This window comes from Rhipicephalus sanguineus, chromosome 8, assembly GCF_013339695.2.
Source record: "Rhipicephalus sanguineus isolate Rsan-2018 chromosome 8, BIME_Rsan_1.4, whole genome shotgun sequence".
In the NCBI taxonomy this organism is placed as follows: Eukaryota; Metazoa; Arthropoda; class Arachnida; order Ixodida; family Ixodidae; genus Rhipicephalus; species Rhipicephalus sanguineus.
The window spans coordinates 82918901-82939926 of record NC_051183.1 but is presented as its reverse complement, the minus strand read 5'-3'; the positions used below and the strand labels follow the sequence as shown (position 1 = coordinate 82939926).

General features: G+C 46.5%; 1 protein-coding gene across 1 annotated transcript in view; it reads left to right on the top strand.

The window, feature by feature from the left end:
• The first annotated feature begins 216 nt into the window (after positions 1–216).
• Positions 217–21026, top strand: part of LOC119403352 (uncharacterized) — a 36198-nt gene continuing 15388 nt past the window's right edge. The window contains exons 1-3 of the mRNA XM_037670294.2: positions 217–275; positions 2524–2645; positions 5946–5987. Of these exons, the coding sequence (XP_037526222.1) occupies positions 217–275; positions 2524–2645; positions 5946–5987 (223 nt within the window). The remainder of the gene's footprint in view (positions 276–2523; positions 2646–5945; positions 5988–21026) is intronic.

Below are 21026 nucleotides of genomic sequence, written 5' to 3'. Positions count from 1 at the left end.
AGGAGGATAATTTTTGTTGACTATATTTTTTATGTTTGGATGTGCAGAAAAAGTTGAAAATTAAAAATCGACCTCACGCGGTTGTGGCGTGGAAAAAAAATTTGGCGCGTGGGCTAGTTTTTCAGGCACTCGCATTCGGACCGCGAGGACCAGGGTTCAAACCCCGGCTCAACAATAATAATTCATTTTGGTTTATTTATTATTTCTTTGATAGGAATGGGCGACGAGGGTTTTTTAGTGGGTGAGGAGTTTTTGGAACACCACAAGCTACAAAGGTCAGTGAATACAAGGTTCGCTTGAAGAAAGTGATGTACTCACGCGCTTTGCAGGTGTGTAGAAGATCCTAATGCTTGGTTGCCTCAGTGCGAATCGGACGCGCCGTATGTACCGACGGGTCCACTGTTAAAGCGAACACTTGCGTGCAGGGCATGTCGGGATTTCGATCTTTTGCAGAATCACAGTGGAATCGATTAGCATAAAACTACTGGTAGTTGACATTTCTGAATTCTCTCGACGGACTCGCGCATTGCAGGACCAATGTTTTTACATGTACTAATAAATAAATAAATAAATAAATAAATAAATAAATAAATGAGCGCACGCCCCTCCAAACCTGGTCGGGTGCGTGTAAGAACGGCGTTGCGTAACAGCTACTAAACAAGCGCGAATTCTGGGCAGTGTTCTGGAGTGCTGCGTAATTTGGGCAATATGATGATTCACGTTGGGTAATATTCAGCTTTTGCTACTCATGGCTAGTTTTGCCTAAATGACAGCAAATATAGTTTAGTACTGGCTGATCTCGATTATTGCTGCCACATGTTGGGTAGATAATTCAATTGTATGTTTTCCTTAAAAATATCTTGAAATGCCAGCAAAATTTTATTAAAACGTACCATCGCGTTTAAAATCACCATAACATTACATTGTTTTCCAAAGTGCTTGGCACAATTCAATGTGAAGAACCTCATCTAGCTTTCCTTAGGCAAGCTTTAATGTGAAAAATCTAGTGCAAACAAAATGCCATAAAATAATCTGTGGGAGGCTTGTTACCTTTCATCATATTATGGTTACTACAATTTTCTATGCCATCACCCTAAAGGAACACCAAAATAATTGTCTTCCCTACGAGACTTCCCGTGATAAGTACAGCAATGACACTGCAAGAATAAACATCATTTAGTCATCCATGATCTAAAACGATACGTTTTCTTTCAAGGAACATATGTATTGCGTGACTCATTGTGTTAGGGCAGAGAAACGTAATGATTTTTATTAAGGACCATAATATTATTAGCCGTACATCATATTCAACGTTAACATGATTCCACTACAACGGCCAAACACTAATATATATTGACCTGGTGTATACTGCATACCACTGTTTCCCTTAGGTGGTTACTTGTGTCCATCTGCTGACATCGAAGTATTTGGGTGGATCTTGGCAGCAGTTAGTATATTTGGGTTTTGTTAACTTCTCGTGCTGTGTTATTTTCGTGTCATAGTTTTACGGGGCCAATTTTAAAGATTTTTTAGTGTTTGGCTATCGTGCAGCCTGTGACCAACGTCAACACATGTAGTGCCAGCCCGTGGCAAGTCACTGGTTCATTGCACAGCTTTCACGCAGGAAGGCTATTTGAAGCGAAATCAAACATTTTATGACGAGCTAAATCTAATGGCAAGACACATGCATTATAGGAGACAATTCACTCTGGTATGCACTGTCTAATCTGGCGTAACGCTATCTAATCGTTTTGGTAAATGTTGTATAAGCAGGTGACGCCCTAGCGGGGACTTCAAAACGATTCGCGAAAAGAGACGACCCACTAAGTCTATCCTGTTGCACTTATAGTCAAGTGCAAATGTCTCACGATGATATTTATTTTAGGTAAAATATATTTAAGAATTGTTTTCACCGATGCAATAGAACCAAATACGAAAGTATCCTTGGCTCGAGATTTTTGATTGCTGGTGTTTAATCGCGACAGTTCGTGCTTGCTATTTTTATTGCTTTACTTGCGCCCTTGTCAAAGCAGAGGATGGTATCAAAATGTCACTGTAAAGCAAACGCCCCCTTTTACTACTTAGGCATCGAGGGTTACATTTATATTGGAAACTAAATGTTCTAATTTGTTCGGTAATTCTTTAAAAACTGTTCGCTAGGGACAACATCTGTGCCTGTCAACGGAATTTTCCCCTAGACAATTGGACGTACCGGCATATCACTCCGCAAACATCCTGCTACACTTGACGCAAATACACTGATTTCAGCTGCGATCTTCAGATTACACCGAAAAAATTCATTAACGTATGGCCCCATACCCAAGCCCTGCATAATGGATCAGGGTTTTCGAATGAAGAATCCATTGAGATTTCTTTTCTGAAAGTTGCAAGATCGAAATGGAAAAACAACTCGATAAGAAGAAACATGCTCTCACAATGAAACCATGAAAAGTGTGTTTTAAGAAACCCTATATTAAAAACATAAAATCTTGCAAATCTAAGCAAATGCTGGCTCTTTTTCAGGTATCGAATGATGACGCCCATCATTCGTTTGAACATTTTGTTCTTTCTGGGCTTATTTTGCCTTATGCATATTTTGCGACAAGCGCCGCCGGGTGCTCAGGCGGTATACTATGCACTTACCGGTAGGTGAATTATCTTGGTTTCTGATGTACTTTTGATGTACTCTGATGTACTTTTAAATTACCATGAGAGGCACAAGGCCCTCATTAACACCTCAGACACATTGAAGTTAGAGGATCGTTTCACCAGTGCGTAGTAGGCGTTATAACACATACAGGGTGCCGAAGCTATCGAGCGCCAACATTTAAAAGAGCTATGTTACACGGTGAAAGCCTCGTGCACTACGTTCCTATTTGACAAAGGTACCCATCATGTTTTCTTTTGTCACTTCCGTTTACTTCGCTTACTGTAGTAGCTGTACACTGAAGAATATCTTTTCTCCATGAGATGGTAAATCTGTAAGCATTTTAACCGGCAGTAACCAAGTGGTATCTTCATAAAACTGTCCAACCTCTCCTAAGGGACAATTTACTATGCTGCATTCAACGATGCATTCCTTACGGGATAACATATTGTGGTTCGAGAGAAAAGCCCGCAAATAATGAACATACCACGTGACTGCACTTCAAATGCGTCAGGAAGCGGCGCTGTCAAATAGGGCCACTGTGAGCTAACTAAAAGTAAGAAAAAAAGACTGTAGAAATCCAGCAAGTAACGTGGCAAAGCCTTAGCTTTATTTCTCATACCCCGGCCAATACAACGTTTTGCTAGAGGTATAGGCATATTGTTGTAGAGTAACCCGGTGTTCCTCGTATCCGCCATCCACCTATCTTCACTGGCGCCGATGGCACAGACGTGGAGGACTGGCTCGCAATTTACGAGTGCGTGAGCGTATCCAATAAATGAGACGAGACACGCAAGATGAGCGATTTGGCAATGTACCTCGCGCATGTGGCCTGCTTGTGGTAGAATAGCCACGAATCCGACTTCCCGACTTCGTTAGATTTCAAGACTGCCATTATCGACGTTTTTGGCCGCCTTGCCGTTCGCGAGCTGCAAGCCCAGCATAGTTTACGCGAATGAGCTCAGCAGGCCGGTGAATCTTTAACAAGTTGTAACGAAGAAGTCCTCAACTTGTGTAAAAAATCCATCGAAACCATGTCTGGGTCTGACAAGATCCGGAATGTTATCAAACGTATCGAAGACGATGCCTTCACTATGCTACTCGCCATGCTGCCCCCAGCAAGCTGAGTCGCGCTAGGCGGCCTCGGCGCAACAACGGAAAGTGATTGCGTGCGAAGTGTCTGGCAATGGGACGGGTTTGGCACAGTTGCTGCTCCTGCGCATGCGCGGCTATAACGGGTGGCGCTCCATCTTTGTCCCTCTCGGTTTCTAGGCAACGGCGCAGCGGTGTTTTTTTCTGGGTCGACAGGCTTTTCACGGCGAGCAAGAACAGCTTTCCTGTGAATAAAAATATTTGGTTAGAGCAAAAATTGAACCCAGGACTTTCGAGTGGCCAGCACGTGTTTAACCACCGAGTCACGCTAGTCTGAATTTGTTTCGCAAAAAAAGTCAGTTTCGCCGCAACGGCGAAGCAATGAATGCGAGAGCAACAAACTGGAATGTAACGAGAACAACGGAAAGCAGCTCGAAATTGTTAGCGCGTCGCTTGAGCCCAAAGGACGCACGAAAAGAACGCACACAGGAGGAGCCCGAACTATCATGCGTCACAGCTCGATCCTTAAAGCGCACTGCTGAAACATAAAGCGGGACGCACGAAACGAACGAACAGGTACACACAGGACGAGCGCGAACTAAACCTCAGTTGTTACTTACTTAGGTTTGAACAGCGCGCTCCTTTCGCAAACGCGGCCGCTGGAGCGAGCGAAGTGACCATCGTAAGCTCTGCGACTTCAGCGCGGACATCTTGGGGAAAGCACAAGACATGCAACCCCCCGCTGTACCCCGCGCCCGCCCCCCTTCTTTCCTTGAGATAAGCGCACGAAAGCGACCACGCCCTGTCGGGCAAAGAGCATCGGCGTGCTCCTCGGGCCATCTCGCTGGTAATGAAGAAACGCTTATAGGCGCTTGCCGTCTCTGAGTGCGACCAGCGGTAAAGGGTGCGTATATAACGCTCGCGGTTAGCTACCTGGGTGATCTGCGTTCCGTGGCGTAGTGGCTCGCGCTACGCGCCGCCGAGCGAGAGGTCCCTGGTTCGATTCCGCGCTTCGGAAGCATTTTTCTGAATTTATTTTCTTTGGGGCGTTTATATATATATATATATATATATATATATATATATATATATATATATATATATATATATATGTATGTGTATATACTTATACATATACGGTGCATGACGGCGGCGACGGGGACGGAAAAAACCAGCCCATACTGTCCATATAATTGCTATCGCAATAAAAACAATCCTACAGGAATGCCGTGTAGTAGGAGGAGTCGGCAGGGTTCTGTTTGGTGTCACAGCAGTCTGGCAACTTCGGGCAGTGCGCCCCAGTGATACGACACGGGCACACCACGGACGCGTGCAAAGTTGCGGGCCGTTTTTCCCTGTTGCTCAGTGAAGGCCCTCTGCGCCCTTCGGGCGCGGTAACCTAATCGTGGCTTCGCCCTCGCTGCGCGAGTGCGGCCATTTCGCTAACGCTCAATGGCCGCTTGGCATGGTCTCGGTCACGCGCTACTGGCCGCTATCGCGGCCACGCGCTGTTTAGCCCGCGCGCCTGCCCCTTCGGGGCAGGCGTGCGTCCGTGCCGTGTCACTGTGGCGCACGTAACCCACGAGCCGCTTCGCGCTTCTCAGTATTTTGCCAGCGTCCGTGGTGTGCCCCAAGTTGCCAGACTTCTGTGACACCAAACAGAACCCTGCCGAGGAGTCTCCTTAGCGCATGTAACATAGGCGTGAAATAGGCCTAAGTTTGCACCAGGCGTGAAATCAAATGTATTGCCGCAACTAGACTTCATTTAAATACCCACTTATTAGAAAGCGCACAAGCGCAATTGATGATCGTTATCAGCAAAAGCATCAACCAAGTGCGCAGCTGCGCCTGTGCGCATGTTGCCTAACTGACACGTAGTGGTTACTTCGCCCATTCGCAAAAAAATAATGATGATGGCGTACTACACCATTTGCAACTCTACCTGCAGTAGGCATTCTAGAATAGTTAAAACGGCCAGTGTAACATGCACATACGTTCCTTTCCTTGTGGCATGGTGTCCACCCAGAAACCATGTCAGTATATCTATTGACAAGTCAATGCGAACGGGGCACTACTACGCTATCCTCTTCTACTATTGCGGGAGAAACTCAAGCGTCCTCCATGTTTTAGTTAACAAACTATGTGCGTGTCAATTGCCAAGAAAGCTTAATTCTGATGAACCTCTTTCGTTCCCTTTCTACTGTAGGACTTAGAAGATCTCCCGTGGTGGTTAGAAGCGCCGTACAAGGTACGTGTTTTGCTTTTCGCCTGCCTTACATTGTAATGCTGAAGAGAAGAGGTACGAAGCTGCATTTTCAGAAATTCTGTCCAATAGTATGCATGAAAGAGAACATCCAATAGAGCACGGGGAACAATACTGATTTTCAGATAGTCGCCAGGCTTCCGTGAAATAAACGCCGACACATCGAATATCACATATCTGGTTAGAACGGCAAGAAAGGTGAGCGTAAGCATAATTAACAATGAGAATATTTCGGAGACGATGACGATGCGAGCACTTCTACACAGCGTTATCAGCGGTAAATGTTCACCCATGACAAGAAATCTGTATTTTGCCGCCTTAGATTTGAGCCAGCGCTAGCGATTCTCCCGTAATAATAAAAAATATCTTGGGTTTAACGTCCCAAAAGCACGATATGATTATGAGAGACACCATAGTGGAGGGCTCCGGAAATTTCACCACCTGGGGTTCTTTAACGTGCGCCTAAATGTAAGTACACGGCCCTCAGACATTTTCGTCTCCATCGAAAATGCAGCCGCTGCGGCCGAGATTCGATCCCGCGACCTCCGGGTCAGAAGTCGAGCGCCATAACCACTAGACCACTGTGGCGGGGCGATACTCCTAAAAGTGGTTCCCCCAAATTGTCCAGCAGAGGTGGACTCACCATTCCATTCTCAGCTAAATCATTGAGATTACTTATTTAGCTTAAGTGGGCGCCTTCATAACGTAATCTTCATAACGTAAACAATCCTACAGGAATGCCGTGTAGTAGGAGGAGTCGGCAGGGTTCTGTTTGGTGTCACAGCAGTCTGGCAACTTGGGGCAGTGCGCCCCAGTGATACGACACGGGCACACCACGGACGCGTGCAAAGTTGCGGGCCGTTTTTCCCTGTTGCTCAGTGAAGGCCCTCTGCGCCCTTCGGGCGCGGTAACCTAATCGTGGCTTCGTCTTCAGTCACATGTTGCGTGCATTTTAAAGGGTCCCTGGAACACTTTTAAAACCTTCCCCGAAAATTATGTTAATCGTGAACGAAGGCTTCTGCGGACACTCACGAAGCGTTATTGTCACGCGGGTTTACTGCTTTATTTTGACGAATTAAGGTTTCAGTGAAAAAAACTGTAAGCAACCCTCGGTGTTGATCGCGCCGCAATACTTGAGAGGCTTCGCGATTGTTCGAAGTCACGACTGGTCGAGTTTCTTCGAGAGCTTACGCCAGAACCAGCGATAACGCTGGATGGTTCGATGGCTAATCTATGTAAGACGACGCGTTGTACCAATGTTCAGATTCCCTACTACCGACGACAGTGCTTGCCCCTTTCAGTGAATACATGTAGTGCTTGTACTTTAAATTTTCATTTGTTGGGCACAAATTCGCCAGAATAAAGAGTTTCAACTCCGCCGACTACTGCCTTCGTCAACGACTCCACCACGTGACCAGAAATGTTGGTGGAGGCGCTAAATCCTTAGTGTTCAGGACGGCCACAAAAAGATGGGAACCAAGCCCACAGCGTGAAGGCGAGGACAACGAAGCCCTCCTGCAGCAAAGAGCTAGCCGAAGGCGGCAAGGAATCCAGCCGGAGTGTGGACCCTTACCCGATAATATAGCTACGGCAACAAAGACAACAGTCACGATGACGAATACTGCATCCCCGGCTGCAGTCGTGATGCAGCAGCTCAGGCAGCCAGCGAATTTCCGTGGATCATAGTCCGAAGACCCGGAAGCCTTACCTGAAACATACGGCCGCGTCGCCGCCTTTAATTACTGGAACACCGAAGACAAGCTGCGCCACGTCTACTTATACCAGGAGGACGCGGCAAGGACTCGGGGGTCCTGCCTTCAAACAAGGGATCTATCCCGCAGCAAATTCCTTGTCACAATCGCAAGGAAAGGGAAGCTTCTTTGCTGGATACACAGGTACAGCTACCAAACGAAAACATCACCAACTTCACAGAAGAGAGGACCCGACTTTCCGTCAAGCCGAGGCTATCATGGCCAAAGAAAAATGTTGGCCTGCTTATTAAACAGAGTGTCAAACAAGAACAAACAAGGCGAATTCTTCACCGATGCTAGAAGTATTCAGAAGTCACTTAAGATGCGGACGAAACACTATAACCGCTATCCGCTGTCTGCAACATTATACCGAAATGCACTCGCTGGCCACCGACGACTTGCGCGAGACCGCCAGAGCTGTCGTGCGTGATGAGCTTCACAACTTCATTTCTGTGTCGCAACCCCAGGTGCACACAATAGCCAACACCGTTCGCGAGGAGGTCCAGCAATCTCTGGGAACATCTGAACCAGCGCAACTTGAGGCGCAAGTGGTGAGCTACAATGTTGTACTCTGCCGTACCGCTCCCTCTCCGCGCCCCCGTCAAGAAGCCGCACCGCCGTAGTACCGTCGCCAGACACCGCCGACGCCCCTGATGACATACCCAAGTACAAGCCACAAAGTATGGCTGTTTTGTGCAAGGAAATAACGAGGGAAGGGGTCCAGGGGAGCGCAAACTTTCGACTGTTTTCCTTCGGAAAAACAGCCATACTTTGTGGCTTGTACTTGGACATGAATCGACTAGCCCAACAACGTGTACTTCTAGATGCCATACCGCCCGTCTGTTGGCCAGCCATACGCGTCAAGAAAAATTGACGTGACGCTTGGGGCGCCACTGCAAACCGCACCATCTGCTATTGCAGCGGGGAAGCCAGCTGCCAGTACCATCGGATGGGAATACGCGGCTTCGCCTTCAACGCACCACATCCACCACCTGGTGAGCGGCCACGCGGCATCGTCCACAACCTAGCCGACACTGAATCGAGACGTCGACGTCCGTCGCGCTCCCAATCACCAGGAAGCTATCTCTCACCGCTAAGACCGCGGTACAGCGGCCCTACCCGGGGTGGTTCTGCGAGCCCATATCCGGAAAACAAAGGGCAGCAACCGATGGAGGTGCGACTGCTGTACGACAAAATACCGAAGATCCCCCGTCGAGGACGACGGCGCCGCAGCGAAATCTTAAGAAGACGCCGCAAGCCGAACTGCCCCAGACAACGAAACCTCGCTGCCAGCAGAAGACCTGACCGCATCAGGTAGCAGCAGCGGAACAAGTTGATATAGTCGTGATCCGACGCCGTGCCTCAACAGCAATGTAAGACGACGAACAGCTACCTGGAGGTCCTTATAGACGGCCACATTGTCACTGCTCTCGTTGACACTAGAGATGACTATTTCTTCGCTAGAGGGCCGTTCGCCCCGAAGTTGAAGAAAGTTCAAACCCCTGGAAAGGCTCCGAAACCTGGACCGCTGTATGCCATTTTAGAATGCCGTTTGGCGTCAGTGCAACAATAGTCACCATCAATAATCGGACTTGTCCTGCGAGCTTCGTAATCCTGCAACATTCCTCCAGGGACATCATACTTGGCATGTACTTCATAACCCATCACGGTGCGGTCATCGACTTGGGAACCAAGTTGATAACTGTACACTCACAGAATAGATCGAGTAAAAAGGGCGTCTTTTTGTCCCAGTACAATAATCGTCATTTATTTTGTCTTGCTTTCCTTGCATTATCACCGCGCCCCCGGCACGTTATGGTCAGGAACGGCACGTGCGCTATCAGCGTGACATAAGAAAGTGGCCAGCGCCGAATTTTCAAGAAGGAAACGCAAGCAAACCAGATGGCGATTACTGTTCTGGGGCAAAAACACGCCTTCTTTACTCCATCGCTTCTGAGTGTACTGTCGGACAAAGCGACACCGCCGGATATGAACCCATGTCACCGTGCTCTGAACGTACTCGAGAATTATTTCACCATCTCACATTGCTTCAGCGTCATACTTGCTGTCGGCACCGATCGATCTCAAGACATCGAAGGCGTCATCGAGAGCGATCAGCGTTTGCTCATAGACCATGACATATTCGCGCAAGAAGCATTGCTCGACGGCATAAAGGAAACGGAAGCGTGATGCTAACGAACTTCAGCCAAGAAATCAGGCACCTGAGCAGAGACAGGAGGATTGAATACATCGAAGGAATCGTGGACGTCAGCTGTACGATCGACATTTCATATTCTGACGAAGCCGGTGCAGGCGAAAATGCTTGAAACCCGTATGCTTAGATTTAGGTGGAGGTTGGAGAACCCTAGGCTTCCCAAATTTTTGGAGCCCTCCACTAAGGCGACTCTCATAATGATATCTTGGTTTTGGCTCGTTAAACCTGAACAGTTATTATTACTATCGCGATTCTATTGCAGCTGCATGGACTACCTGAATACCTCAACCAATCTTCGACGTCAACATAACTGCCCGCGCTGGCCAACAGCAACAGCTCCGATGCCTTCTGCGGCAATACAAGGACTGTTTCTCGTCGTCATCAACGGTTCGACAAACGCCACTTGTTAAGCACCATATCATAACGGAAGAAAATGCTCGACGCCTCCGTCACGGTTCCTACCGCGTTTCGACACCGCCGGCAGTGCGAGCGGGATTTCACCAGGCAGTCTATCCACCTCGTCGACCCTTCAAGCAGATCGGGACGGACTTTCTGGGCCAGTTCCATCGTCAACATGCGGCAACAAATGAATCAATCAACCCTTGGACCACCTCACCCGCTAAGCGGAGAGCAAGGCCCTACCCAAAGTCAGTGCCACCGAGGTAGCGACGTTCATCGTCAACAATATCCTACTGCTTTACGGCGCCCCAGAGTCCTAATCACCGGCAGGTGTATGGCTTTTACGACACAGCTAACGCAAGCAATTTTGAAATGCAGCCATGCAGAACGAAGGACAACTGCCGACCACCCACAACGAGTGGCCTCACCGAGCGTCTGAATAAAACTCTCGCTGACATGCTGGCAATCTACGTCGACGTCGAACACAAGACTTGGGACGTCATTCATTATATGTAACATTAGCTTAAGAAAGAGAAAATAGAAAAGCACACGTTTGCGGCTTCGTGCTACAAACGGGTGGTTGTCTACATTGTATTTTCCCTTTCTTAACCCTTGTGCGGGATTCGGCACAACTCATTTGCAATAGCATTCGCTTACAACACGGCAGTGCATGAAGTAACACAGATGACACCGCTCAAGCTGGTTTACGAAAGGAGCCCGGTAACGACGTTCGGCGCAATGCTGCCATCCGCCACCGACAATCTGGACGTCCCCGCTTATGTGCAACGCGCCGAAGAAGCTCGACAACTCACCCGTCTGCATTTCGAGAACGAGCAAAGAATCGACAGTCATCGCTATAATCTTCGACGACGCCACATGAAATACTAACCCGGTGACATTGTGTGGGTCTGGACGCCGATATGCCGACGCTGATTCATCGAGAAGTTTCTTCCCGGATGCTTGTGCACTTGCAATGTACTTTGACGTCTCGGCGCACTGGTGCAGGTCATACCGGACGGCATTAAAAACTCGCAGTGCCACAGCGTACTCCCTGAAGTCGTTAATGCCGTGCGCCTTGGACGTTCAATACGCGTTAAGGGAGCTGAGCACTATACTTTTTTTCAGCTTTATTGCTGTTTCGTATTTCATACGTTTTTTTTCACTTCCTTGTTTTGTTGTAAGCATCGGGGTGATGCATTTTCCAAGGGGCGCATATTGCTTTGTTTTGATGTATTCGTGTTTTACTCACAAAAACAGTTATCAACGCTGGGTGTAGACCGCACGCAATGTTTGAGAAGCTTCGCGTTTGCTTGAGATCGCGAATTGTCATTTTGCTTCGAGAACTTACGCGAGCACCAGCGATAATGCTGAAAGGATCGATTACTGACGTATGGAAAACAGCGCTTTCCACCGATGATCAGATTACCGACGACCTACAACACTCTTTGCCGCTATCAGTGTACAGCCTGTATTTCGTGTACTTCAACTTTTCATCTTCTGGCCACACTTTCGCCCAAGAATTTCGTCTCGAACATGCTGACGGCTGCCTTCGTCAACGTCATCTTCACGGACAATATTGCATTCACATCGGCAAGAAAATAACCATATATTATCCAGGGCAGCTAGAAAATGGCTTGCACTCCCATCAGCATCGCGCGCCGCCAGTGGTCCCTACTATGCAATACACAAGACTGATATCGGCATTGCCTGAGTTTACGGCCGTGATGTAAATAAGTGACCCTTCACTGCACGTGTCCGCCCTTGGTTCGGCATTTCAACTCGCAATTATATAACGCTCAATTCAGACTAGAGTGCAAGAATGGTTAAGTGACGAAGGCTATGAGCATATGTGTCGAGATGAGGGTGTGTACCCTTGAGTGTGAGTTGGTGTGAGTATGAGCGCGAAATAGCCCCTAAAAATTTGAGTAGACGTTACTGCAAGTGAGATAGAGTACCAATGGGTGCGAGACGATGTACGTATGAACCTAAGTACCTATGAGTGTGAGTACACCTATAAACGTGAGTGAGTGCGAGTCACTCAATAAAAGATCTGTATTGAAAGGTCCTGCGACATTTTTGGAACTGCTTAAGGTCCCGCCCAGGTGAAGGTTTCTGAATCGTGGCGGCTTCCTTCGCGCGTGGACAACCGAAAATATATCTTCAAAGCGGAGAGCTGTGCAACAAAGTCTCCCAGCGTGCGCGGAAGAGATCGCTAGAGTCTGCATGCCCAGTATTGCTTGTTATCCGTCGACATTCGCGTAGTATATGTTCGAGGGTGGCTCTCGAATCAGGGTTCTTGTACTTATCTCTCTTGCATATGTGTGGGTAAATGCGTCGCGAGATGAAGCCTCCGAAAAATTTATAGTGACTGATCATAAGTGGCGTTTTCTTGTAGTGCCGACATACTGTCCTTCTCAGAGGTAACATCCATTACGAAAAGAAACGCCGGAAGCACCCAGGAAATTACGTAGAAGCGTGTGGTCATTAGAGGCGCAGAATCGGTCCCATGCGATGTTCCGCATATGTTTTAGCATTACTTGATGTCGACACCTCCCCCCTCTCTCCTCCCAACTTTTATGCTTCCTTGGCACCGGCGCGTTTTGCCGCCTTCGCAGCGCTCATATTTAGTCTTCCCAGCAGCGCGAAGATTTTTGGATTGTACCCTTTGTGTCTTCGCTTCCTTCCCTATCTCGCCTTCCCTTAACCTCTGTCATCGGGTGTGACGTGGGGTACCGCCGAAGCTATGCGCATGGCAGCCGAAAGTTTCCGGTTGTTTTACACTTACAGGTGAGCCCTCACTGTATTTGTACACAAAAATGATGTTCCTCTAGCGTTACCAAAAAGAGTATGAGGGGGTGTGGGGTCCTTGGGTAGACTGTCGTCCGTATGCGCGTTGACGTCTACAAGAATGGAGGCGCGTAGCAGAGAAGGAGAAAGGGTCTAGAGGTAGCGCTTGACTCGCCGTAGTGCGGTGGTATTGCTGCAGTTTTATGTGGTTGATTAGTGATGCAGTTTATTTAGCTGCAGCACTCAACTGAAGAGCAGCCTCAAAGCGAATACAACCTCAGTAACAAAGTCAAGTGTGAAGTGACCCGTCCCGCCCTTGACAGAGTGAGTACACGTATCTGAACCTACTCGGCCAAGGGGTTGGACGGCTTGCCTGCTGGGCCACCGAAATGCTAAGACGAGGCAAGGCAGAGGTTGGCGGAAATCTTGCCTGACATCATGACAGGTTAGCCGATTCCTGAGGATTGACTGTGTGGCCGAGTGATAGTGGTGCCAGAAAGAGGAGACGATGTGGGCCGGTTGGGATAGTAGAGACGAATTACACTAACAAGTGGGCTTTACGAAAATTTGTCACAAATTTTGAAGACATGGGGAAGTGGCTTGGCAGAAGACGACTACAAACTGACAGAGGTACAGAATGGTTTCCGTAGCAAGCGTCGCTTTGAGGGCAATATATTCGCAACACATTTGACCTCATAGCACAAATATATTGTCCAAGCAAGGATTCCCGTAACAGCGGGAGTCTGAAGCCATAATGTCCGGTGTCGCCTCTGCTTTATATGCTCTATACAGCCGGCCTCGAGAGAATGCTGCTGGCGCATGGCCGGAGATTTTCGCTCTCTCACGCATACGGCCGAACACCAGTGACGTGAAACCAACCGGTTCCTTTTTACGCAGGTGATATTGTTATGATGGCGGCCAATCTGATTCATCTCTAGCACCTTGTTCCAATATAGGAAACTTGGACTCCGCTTCAATGCCAAGGAATTAGAGGTACTGGTTTTCGCAGGTACAGGAACATCCGCGGTAGCATTGTTGCCTAATGCTGGCCAGATACCGTGACGTTTGTCTAGTATGTAAGAAGACAATCAGCAATGACTGTAATAGGATCACTTGCTGTGAATGCGATTACATATACCACGCAAGAAAATGTTCTGGTACGAATGACACATTCTTTAAAGGGAAGAATGAGGTTGCGAGAAAGACGTGGAAGTGCCCGACGTGCTCCTCAGCAAGGTTAAGGGGCAGCTCAGCTACTGCAAATGCCGCGGCGGATACAAACGAAACTCTGGGCTCTACTGCAAAGACAGGTAGCTCGAGCAATCTAAGTGTGCATGCACTTGAGTCCAGACTCGATGATATAACAATACGTCTGGACCATCTTGCGCAACTACCAACCCAGTTCAATTGCATGGAAGAAAGCATGAAGCTCATGAATTCAAACTTTGAATCTCTTCTGATTAAATGCAACAATATAATGACGGAAAATGCAACCTTGCGGAAAGATAACGAGACCCTGCAGCGACAAAATGAGGAGCTGTTAAGCCGTGTTATGTCCTTGGCGCAATATTCAAGGGGCAACAACGTTGAAATCAAGGGAATACCTGTGACACGCAATGAGAACTGTGAATTACTAGTTCAGAAACTTGGAGAGCAAATTAGTTATCCCATTGATTCTAAAGACATTGACGTTTGCCATCGCGTCTCTCTCGCGCATAATGCCACTGAAAAAAAAACATAATCGTTCGGTTTGTCTCAAGGAAAGTCAGGAACGAGTTTTATCAACGAGCGAAAAAAGCGAGACTTTCCACGGATGTACTGGCCTTTTCCTCCGCAAGAAAACAGCCGATCTACATAAATGAGCACCTCACCCGGGAAAACAAGAAATTGTTGGCTGAGGCACTTAAACGGAAAAAAGAAAACAAGTGGATGTTTGTTTGGACGGAACAAGGTCAAATCAAGGCACGGAAAGCACCTGATGGTCCTGTTGTGCGTGTTACTTGCGAGGCTGATCTTAGTCGTATCAGCTAGATTACGAGTCACAGACGGCATCATGGCGTATCTCTCAGTGGACGATTTTAATGCTTCGACAGTTTCTGAAAACGTGCTGCTGGGCGCACACTTCAATGCGCGCAGTTTACGGAAAAACCAGGACAAAATAGGCAACTTTATTGGCCTATTAAACAAAAAGTTCACTTTTATTGGCATATCAGGGACATGGTTGTCTGAGAATGAAGTCGGATTGTACAATAAACCTGGTTACAAGCTGGAAGCAATATGTCGTTCAACCCACAATCAATCTAGCATGGCTCATGGTGGTGCTGCCCTGTACATAGATGACAACATTATGTACAGGCGGCGGTTTGATGTTGAATTTGTAACACCTCATTGTGAGTCAGTGTGGGTCGAGGTCGATAAAAGTCAGTCGCAGCTGTCACAGAACCTTATTGTGGGTGTAGTATATAAGTCGCCTTCTGCATCTTATCAGGGCTTCTGTGAAAACCTTGACTCAATTTTTAATACATTCTTGAGTTCTAATGATCGTGTGATAGTAATGAGCGATGTCAATATTGATGTAAGTGATGCTCATTCCTCCTCTTGTTATGAGTATGTCTCCTGTTTTACTAGTTATGGCTATTCATAACTTGTAAACAAACCAACACGAGTAACCGAACACAGTAGAACACTTATAGACCACGTGTTGTCGAACACTCCAGTTTGCAAACGTGCAGAAGTTCTTGATGTCAGTATTACCGATCATTACCATGTGGTTTTTGTAATGTCAAACTGCCTGAAATCAAGCAAGAAGTGTTTTACGCGGACATTATTCAATGCGGGCGTATTTGTGCAAAATGTACACGCGATTGATTGGTCTCCCGTATACTCTTCAAGCTGTTCTACCGAATCTTACAACATATTTGTAGATAAGTTTACAGAGGCAATATCCAACGCATCCACTACTCACCGCGTGCGCAGTAGGCATACAATTCCGCGAGACCCTTGGGTAACGGGCGCGCTGTTACGTTCTATTAAAACAAAATATAACATGTATCGAAAATTGAAACGTCAACCTTACAACACTTCCTTGAAGAAAAAATACTCTACGTACTCGCAATATCTTAATACAACGCTTTATGTAGCAAAGAAAAATTATTTTAGCAACTGTGTTCAACAGAACGGGAACGACTCGAAAAAAAAACTGGAGCCTTCTCAACCAGTCTCTCGGACGAGACGTAAAACAACACCCACCAGAGAAAATAATTTACAATGATGCCACGTACAACACTGCCGAAAGTATATGTCATGCTTTTAGCGCATATTTTTCCTCCCACACTGCATCCAAAGACAAAGCTTTTGATGCAACATATATACCCCACACAAATGCTTCCTTTTACCTTTATCCTACAGATGAACTTGAGGTTGCTTCAGTTATTTCAAGCTTGCGAAACACAGCCTCTGGAATTGACAATGTTTCTGCGCATGCCGTTAAACTTGTCAAAGATATTGTGTCACCAGTTCTCGCTCATATCGTCAATGCTATATTCGTCACGGGTGTGTTTCCAGCAAGGATGAAAATTGCCAAGGTACTGCCACTGTACTAATCAAAGGACAAAGAAAGGATCGAAAATTATCGTCCGATTTCAGTGCTGCCATCCTTCAGCAAAATACCTGAAAAAATATTCGCTCCCGGCTGCATGACTATCTGGAAAAGCACAATATTCTTTCTCGGCACCAATTCGGTTTTAGAAAAGGTCTGTCCACGCAAACTGCAGTTTCAACATTTACAGATATAATTCGTAAGTCAATAGACAATGGCTATCTAGTGGCAGGACTGTTCATAGATTTCGCAAAAGCCTTCGATTCGCTAAATCATGCTATATTAAACGAAAAATTACTTCGCTACGGAATTAATGGATTACCTCTGACGTTAATTCGTAGTTACTTGGAAGACCGGCAACAAATTGTTCAGCTAGCAGATTCTCAGTCCGACAGCACCCTTATTAACATCGGCGTTCCCCAGGGGTCCATACTTGGACCTTTATTTTTTCTACTGTATATAAATGACTTGCCTTCACAACTTTTGTGTGCGACCCCTGTGCTCTATGCAGATGATACTAATCTTATAATAGCTGATACTGAGGAATCCAGCCTAATCAATCAGCTTAACTCTGAATTAGAAATATTGCACCAATGGTGCAACTCGAACGCTCTTCACTTAAACCCAACGAAGACAGTTTTTATTTTATTGCACTCTGAAAAAAAGAAAACGTCTATTCATTCTGACGTCATTTACAATAACCATCCCATAAACCAATCTAGCGAGCCAAAGTTTCTTGGTGTTATAATCGACAAACACTTAAAATTTCGCTTTCATGTGCGCTCTGTAGTTAACGAAACTTCATATGGCTTGCATATACTTTCAAAATGTCGCAACTACTTCCCTACCAACATACTTATCAACCTTTACTACGCATTTGTTCACTGTCACATTAGTTACTGTATAGGGATCTGGGGTTGCACATACAAAACTCATTTGTCACCAGTGTACACGCTTCAAAAAAGAGCCCTCCGCCTTTTAGGACCGAACAATATACACATTAAGAGTGAATATCTATTTAAACGCCTCAACATCCTCAATATCTATGATCTGGTAACATACAACATTGCCTCAATCATGCATCAAATTATCTATGAAAAACTCGTCTTGACAACAGTCTCGCTTCACCACTCACATCGCACTGCTGTGAATGTATCGCGTCGTCGTCTTATTCTGCCTAAGGTAAATACTAATTACGGTCGCTCTACACTAAACTTTAAGGGTACATCTCTTTGGAATAAACTCGATTGTAACCTAACCAGTATAACAAATTTGAAAACATTTCTAAGAAACCTAAAGCACTCCCTTATTGACAATCCATAGCACACTTGCTCACAGTTACCTTTTTCCCTCCCTTTTTTTCCCTCTTAAGATGCCTTTTATATTAAGCATTCCTCGAAAAATTTGTAATTTGTGTGAAATTTTTTTTTGTACTATACTTGTTTGCTATACTTAACTCAGACACTTCTGTTCGATCTTATTACAATGTGTATAATAACTGCTGCTATCGATGTTTTTTACTAGAGCTAACTTCGGTAGGGTCCCTTTAACAAATTTGTTGGGTCCCAAAAGTGTGTTTTTTGTAACCAATACATGTGTTATGTTAAATAAACTTTCAAAACTTTCAAAACAGACTGCAGGTACCTCGGTGTGCAACTGAAAACATCCAGCCAAATGCTATAAAATACGCGGTAAACATCGCGCAAAACGGCTAACATGTTGCGCAAACGAAGCCTCTGATGCTATAGCCGCTTCCTTCTGGTTGGGAAAATGTGGAAGTGTGCACATGTCTCAGGCCTCTCGTTTTTCACTGCTGTGCTAACATTCTGTTCAAGTACCAGAGAGTGGCTGTAACGAAGGGAGGTGAAGGTGGGTCGGCTGTCCTTGAGCTACCATGGTCGAGTTGTCATAGAGGCCATTTAGTCCGGTTGCGTGGTCGTCGTAAGCAAGCCTACGAGGGAGACCTACGCCTAAGAAACGACCGCAGGTGGTCCCGGCGCTTGTTCAGATATATCCGCCTGACCAGAATGAGGGCTCAGTCGGCCATGCGGGTGCACGCCCCGTGCCAAAAGCTTGCTTACGCTATACTGCAACCATAACAGCACGACAGAAAGGATATACGACAACAATGCAGAAGCGACCTGTTCGACGCGCGAGCTGGGGCGCTGCGAACACTCTTGTACCGCCACCGATCTGATGACTCTACCGAAGACACGAGGGCTTTATGCCGGATGTGCGAACAGGAGGAACAGAATACCAAGCACCTTGTGCCCGAACGTACGTGCCTGTACCCACGTCAGCGAGAGGGCAGCAGACTCTCCGGGGCACCGGCGTTTGTGGACCCAAGTTACTCTGTGCAACTACATGTCGGTGATTGATCGCTTTGCGCTGGGAACAATGCGGCAGTCCACAGCACCAAGGCCAGACTGGGCGTGCGACGCATCGGTAGAATATTCTAGGCACTATGGGTACGAGTTCACGTGGTGGAACAATTACACACGGATTGCGAACTTATACTGTCGGGCTTGTGTGTGCGTCAGTGGATCTAGCACTGCTACAAACCCGAGATCGCGAGACGGCGCAGTGTAATCGTGGTGTAGGAACAATCATAGTAGCGTCTACACCAGCGACGCGAATACAGACAACGAAAGCGGTGCCCAGCAAAAACGGAGAATGCGGCCAAATAGTCCGAGAAAGAACTTTCCCGTCTGTGGTCGGTCACGCAGGAACAACTAGCGGAGATGTGTTCTGCGCGGAAGCGCGCATAGAAAACGCTACGACTTCCATGGCAATACATGGCAATCCGTCCCCATGTGAATACTGCGGCCCCACGTGTATTTATTCGCACTCATTCATGGAGTGGTCTTTAGGACGTGCTGAAACATACAGGAAGTAAAAATATTTTATGATGGTGGAGCGCTAAAAAGAACGGGCACTTTTGAAGAACACAGAACAAGACGCTACTAGCAACAATATCTTTAGTAATGCCAGATGTAAATATTTGTTCGCGAACACATTTTTGCGCATAACATATGCCAGTGAAGCAAGGTGTCGCCTGAGAATTCCGTCTGGTGTCCACTACAACGAGGCTTTTCAGCATGTATTCATTGTCTTTTGCAATCATTTGCCATCTACCGCGTTTTGCAACCGAAGAATCATGAATGGTCTTGACAACCAACCTTGCAACGCTGAAAATATGGCATTTGCTTGCGTTTTATGTTGCAACATTCATCATAAGTGATTTTGTTCTCAACACACTCTACCGGGGAGCGTTTCAATCCAAACTGCTGTATGTTATTTCCCCAAATTGCAGCACCTCTAATTGTAGAGTACCACATTTCCCACCCCAATATGTCCGCATACCGTCGTCAAGCACATTGGTTAGCGGATCTTTTGAGGAGACACCTTGGCAAAATACCTATTACATATTTTGCATCTGAGCATTGTACATGGAACATAGTTCGGCCACTTGCAACAAATGAGCTTAGAACACCCCCCAAGATGTGACCACTAGTTTTTATCACATTAATGTTGTTTAAAAGGACACTTTCGTGCACGCTGGACACAGCACTGCTCATCAGCCTAGTGTCTCTAAATGCCGCCGTGTATCAAATACAGCCAGTAACGCAGAAAAGTGAGCGCAACGTGTGCTCACTCTGACAGTGGAAGATCAAACTCATAAGCACAATAGACAAAACAAAGCCGTACTCTATTCATTTATTTGTCTCCATTCACACATTTTCAAGTATTCATTCGCACATTTTCACGGTATATCCGAATGTGCAGAAGATCACTATAAGGTGTTCCTTCTGTTCGCTGCCGTTGCTATGTACTACGAGAGCCGCAGTCCGCCATTCAGCCTTGAATACGCGAGGCTACTACACCTATTTATAACAGTGGCTAAGGCTGCCCGGAAAACAAGAACCTTTGCTTCGCGACTTGCTGCTCAAATATTCCCGTAAAAAAAGATGGCAGCGCTGTTTACACGTCAGTGCTGCAAAAGAAGAGCGCTGGCAACCAACATTACAAAATAGTGTTGCTTAAGCCTACACCATCTAAGCGTTAACTGGTGGCCCTACTACTGCAAGGCTTTGTTGTAGTGCATTAAATTACTTACGACTATATTTACACAGCGTTGTTGGGAGGACATCACTACAGTGTTGTGCTTGACGACACACGCCTAGTATTTAGGTACCAAAGTGGAATCCAAACGCACCAAATCCAGGCACGAACAAACGCAATATTGAATTGACAATCATAACGTAAAGTACAAA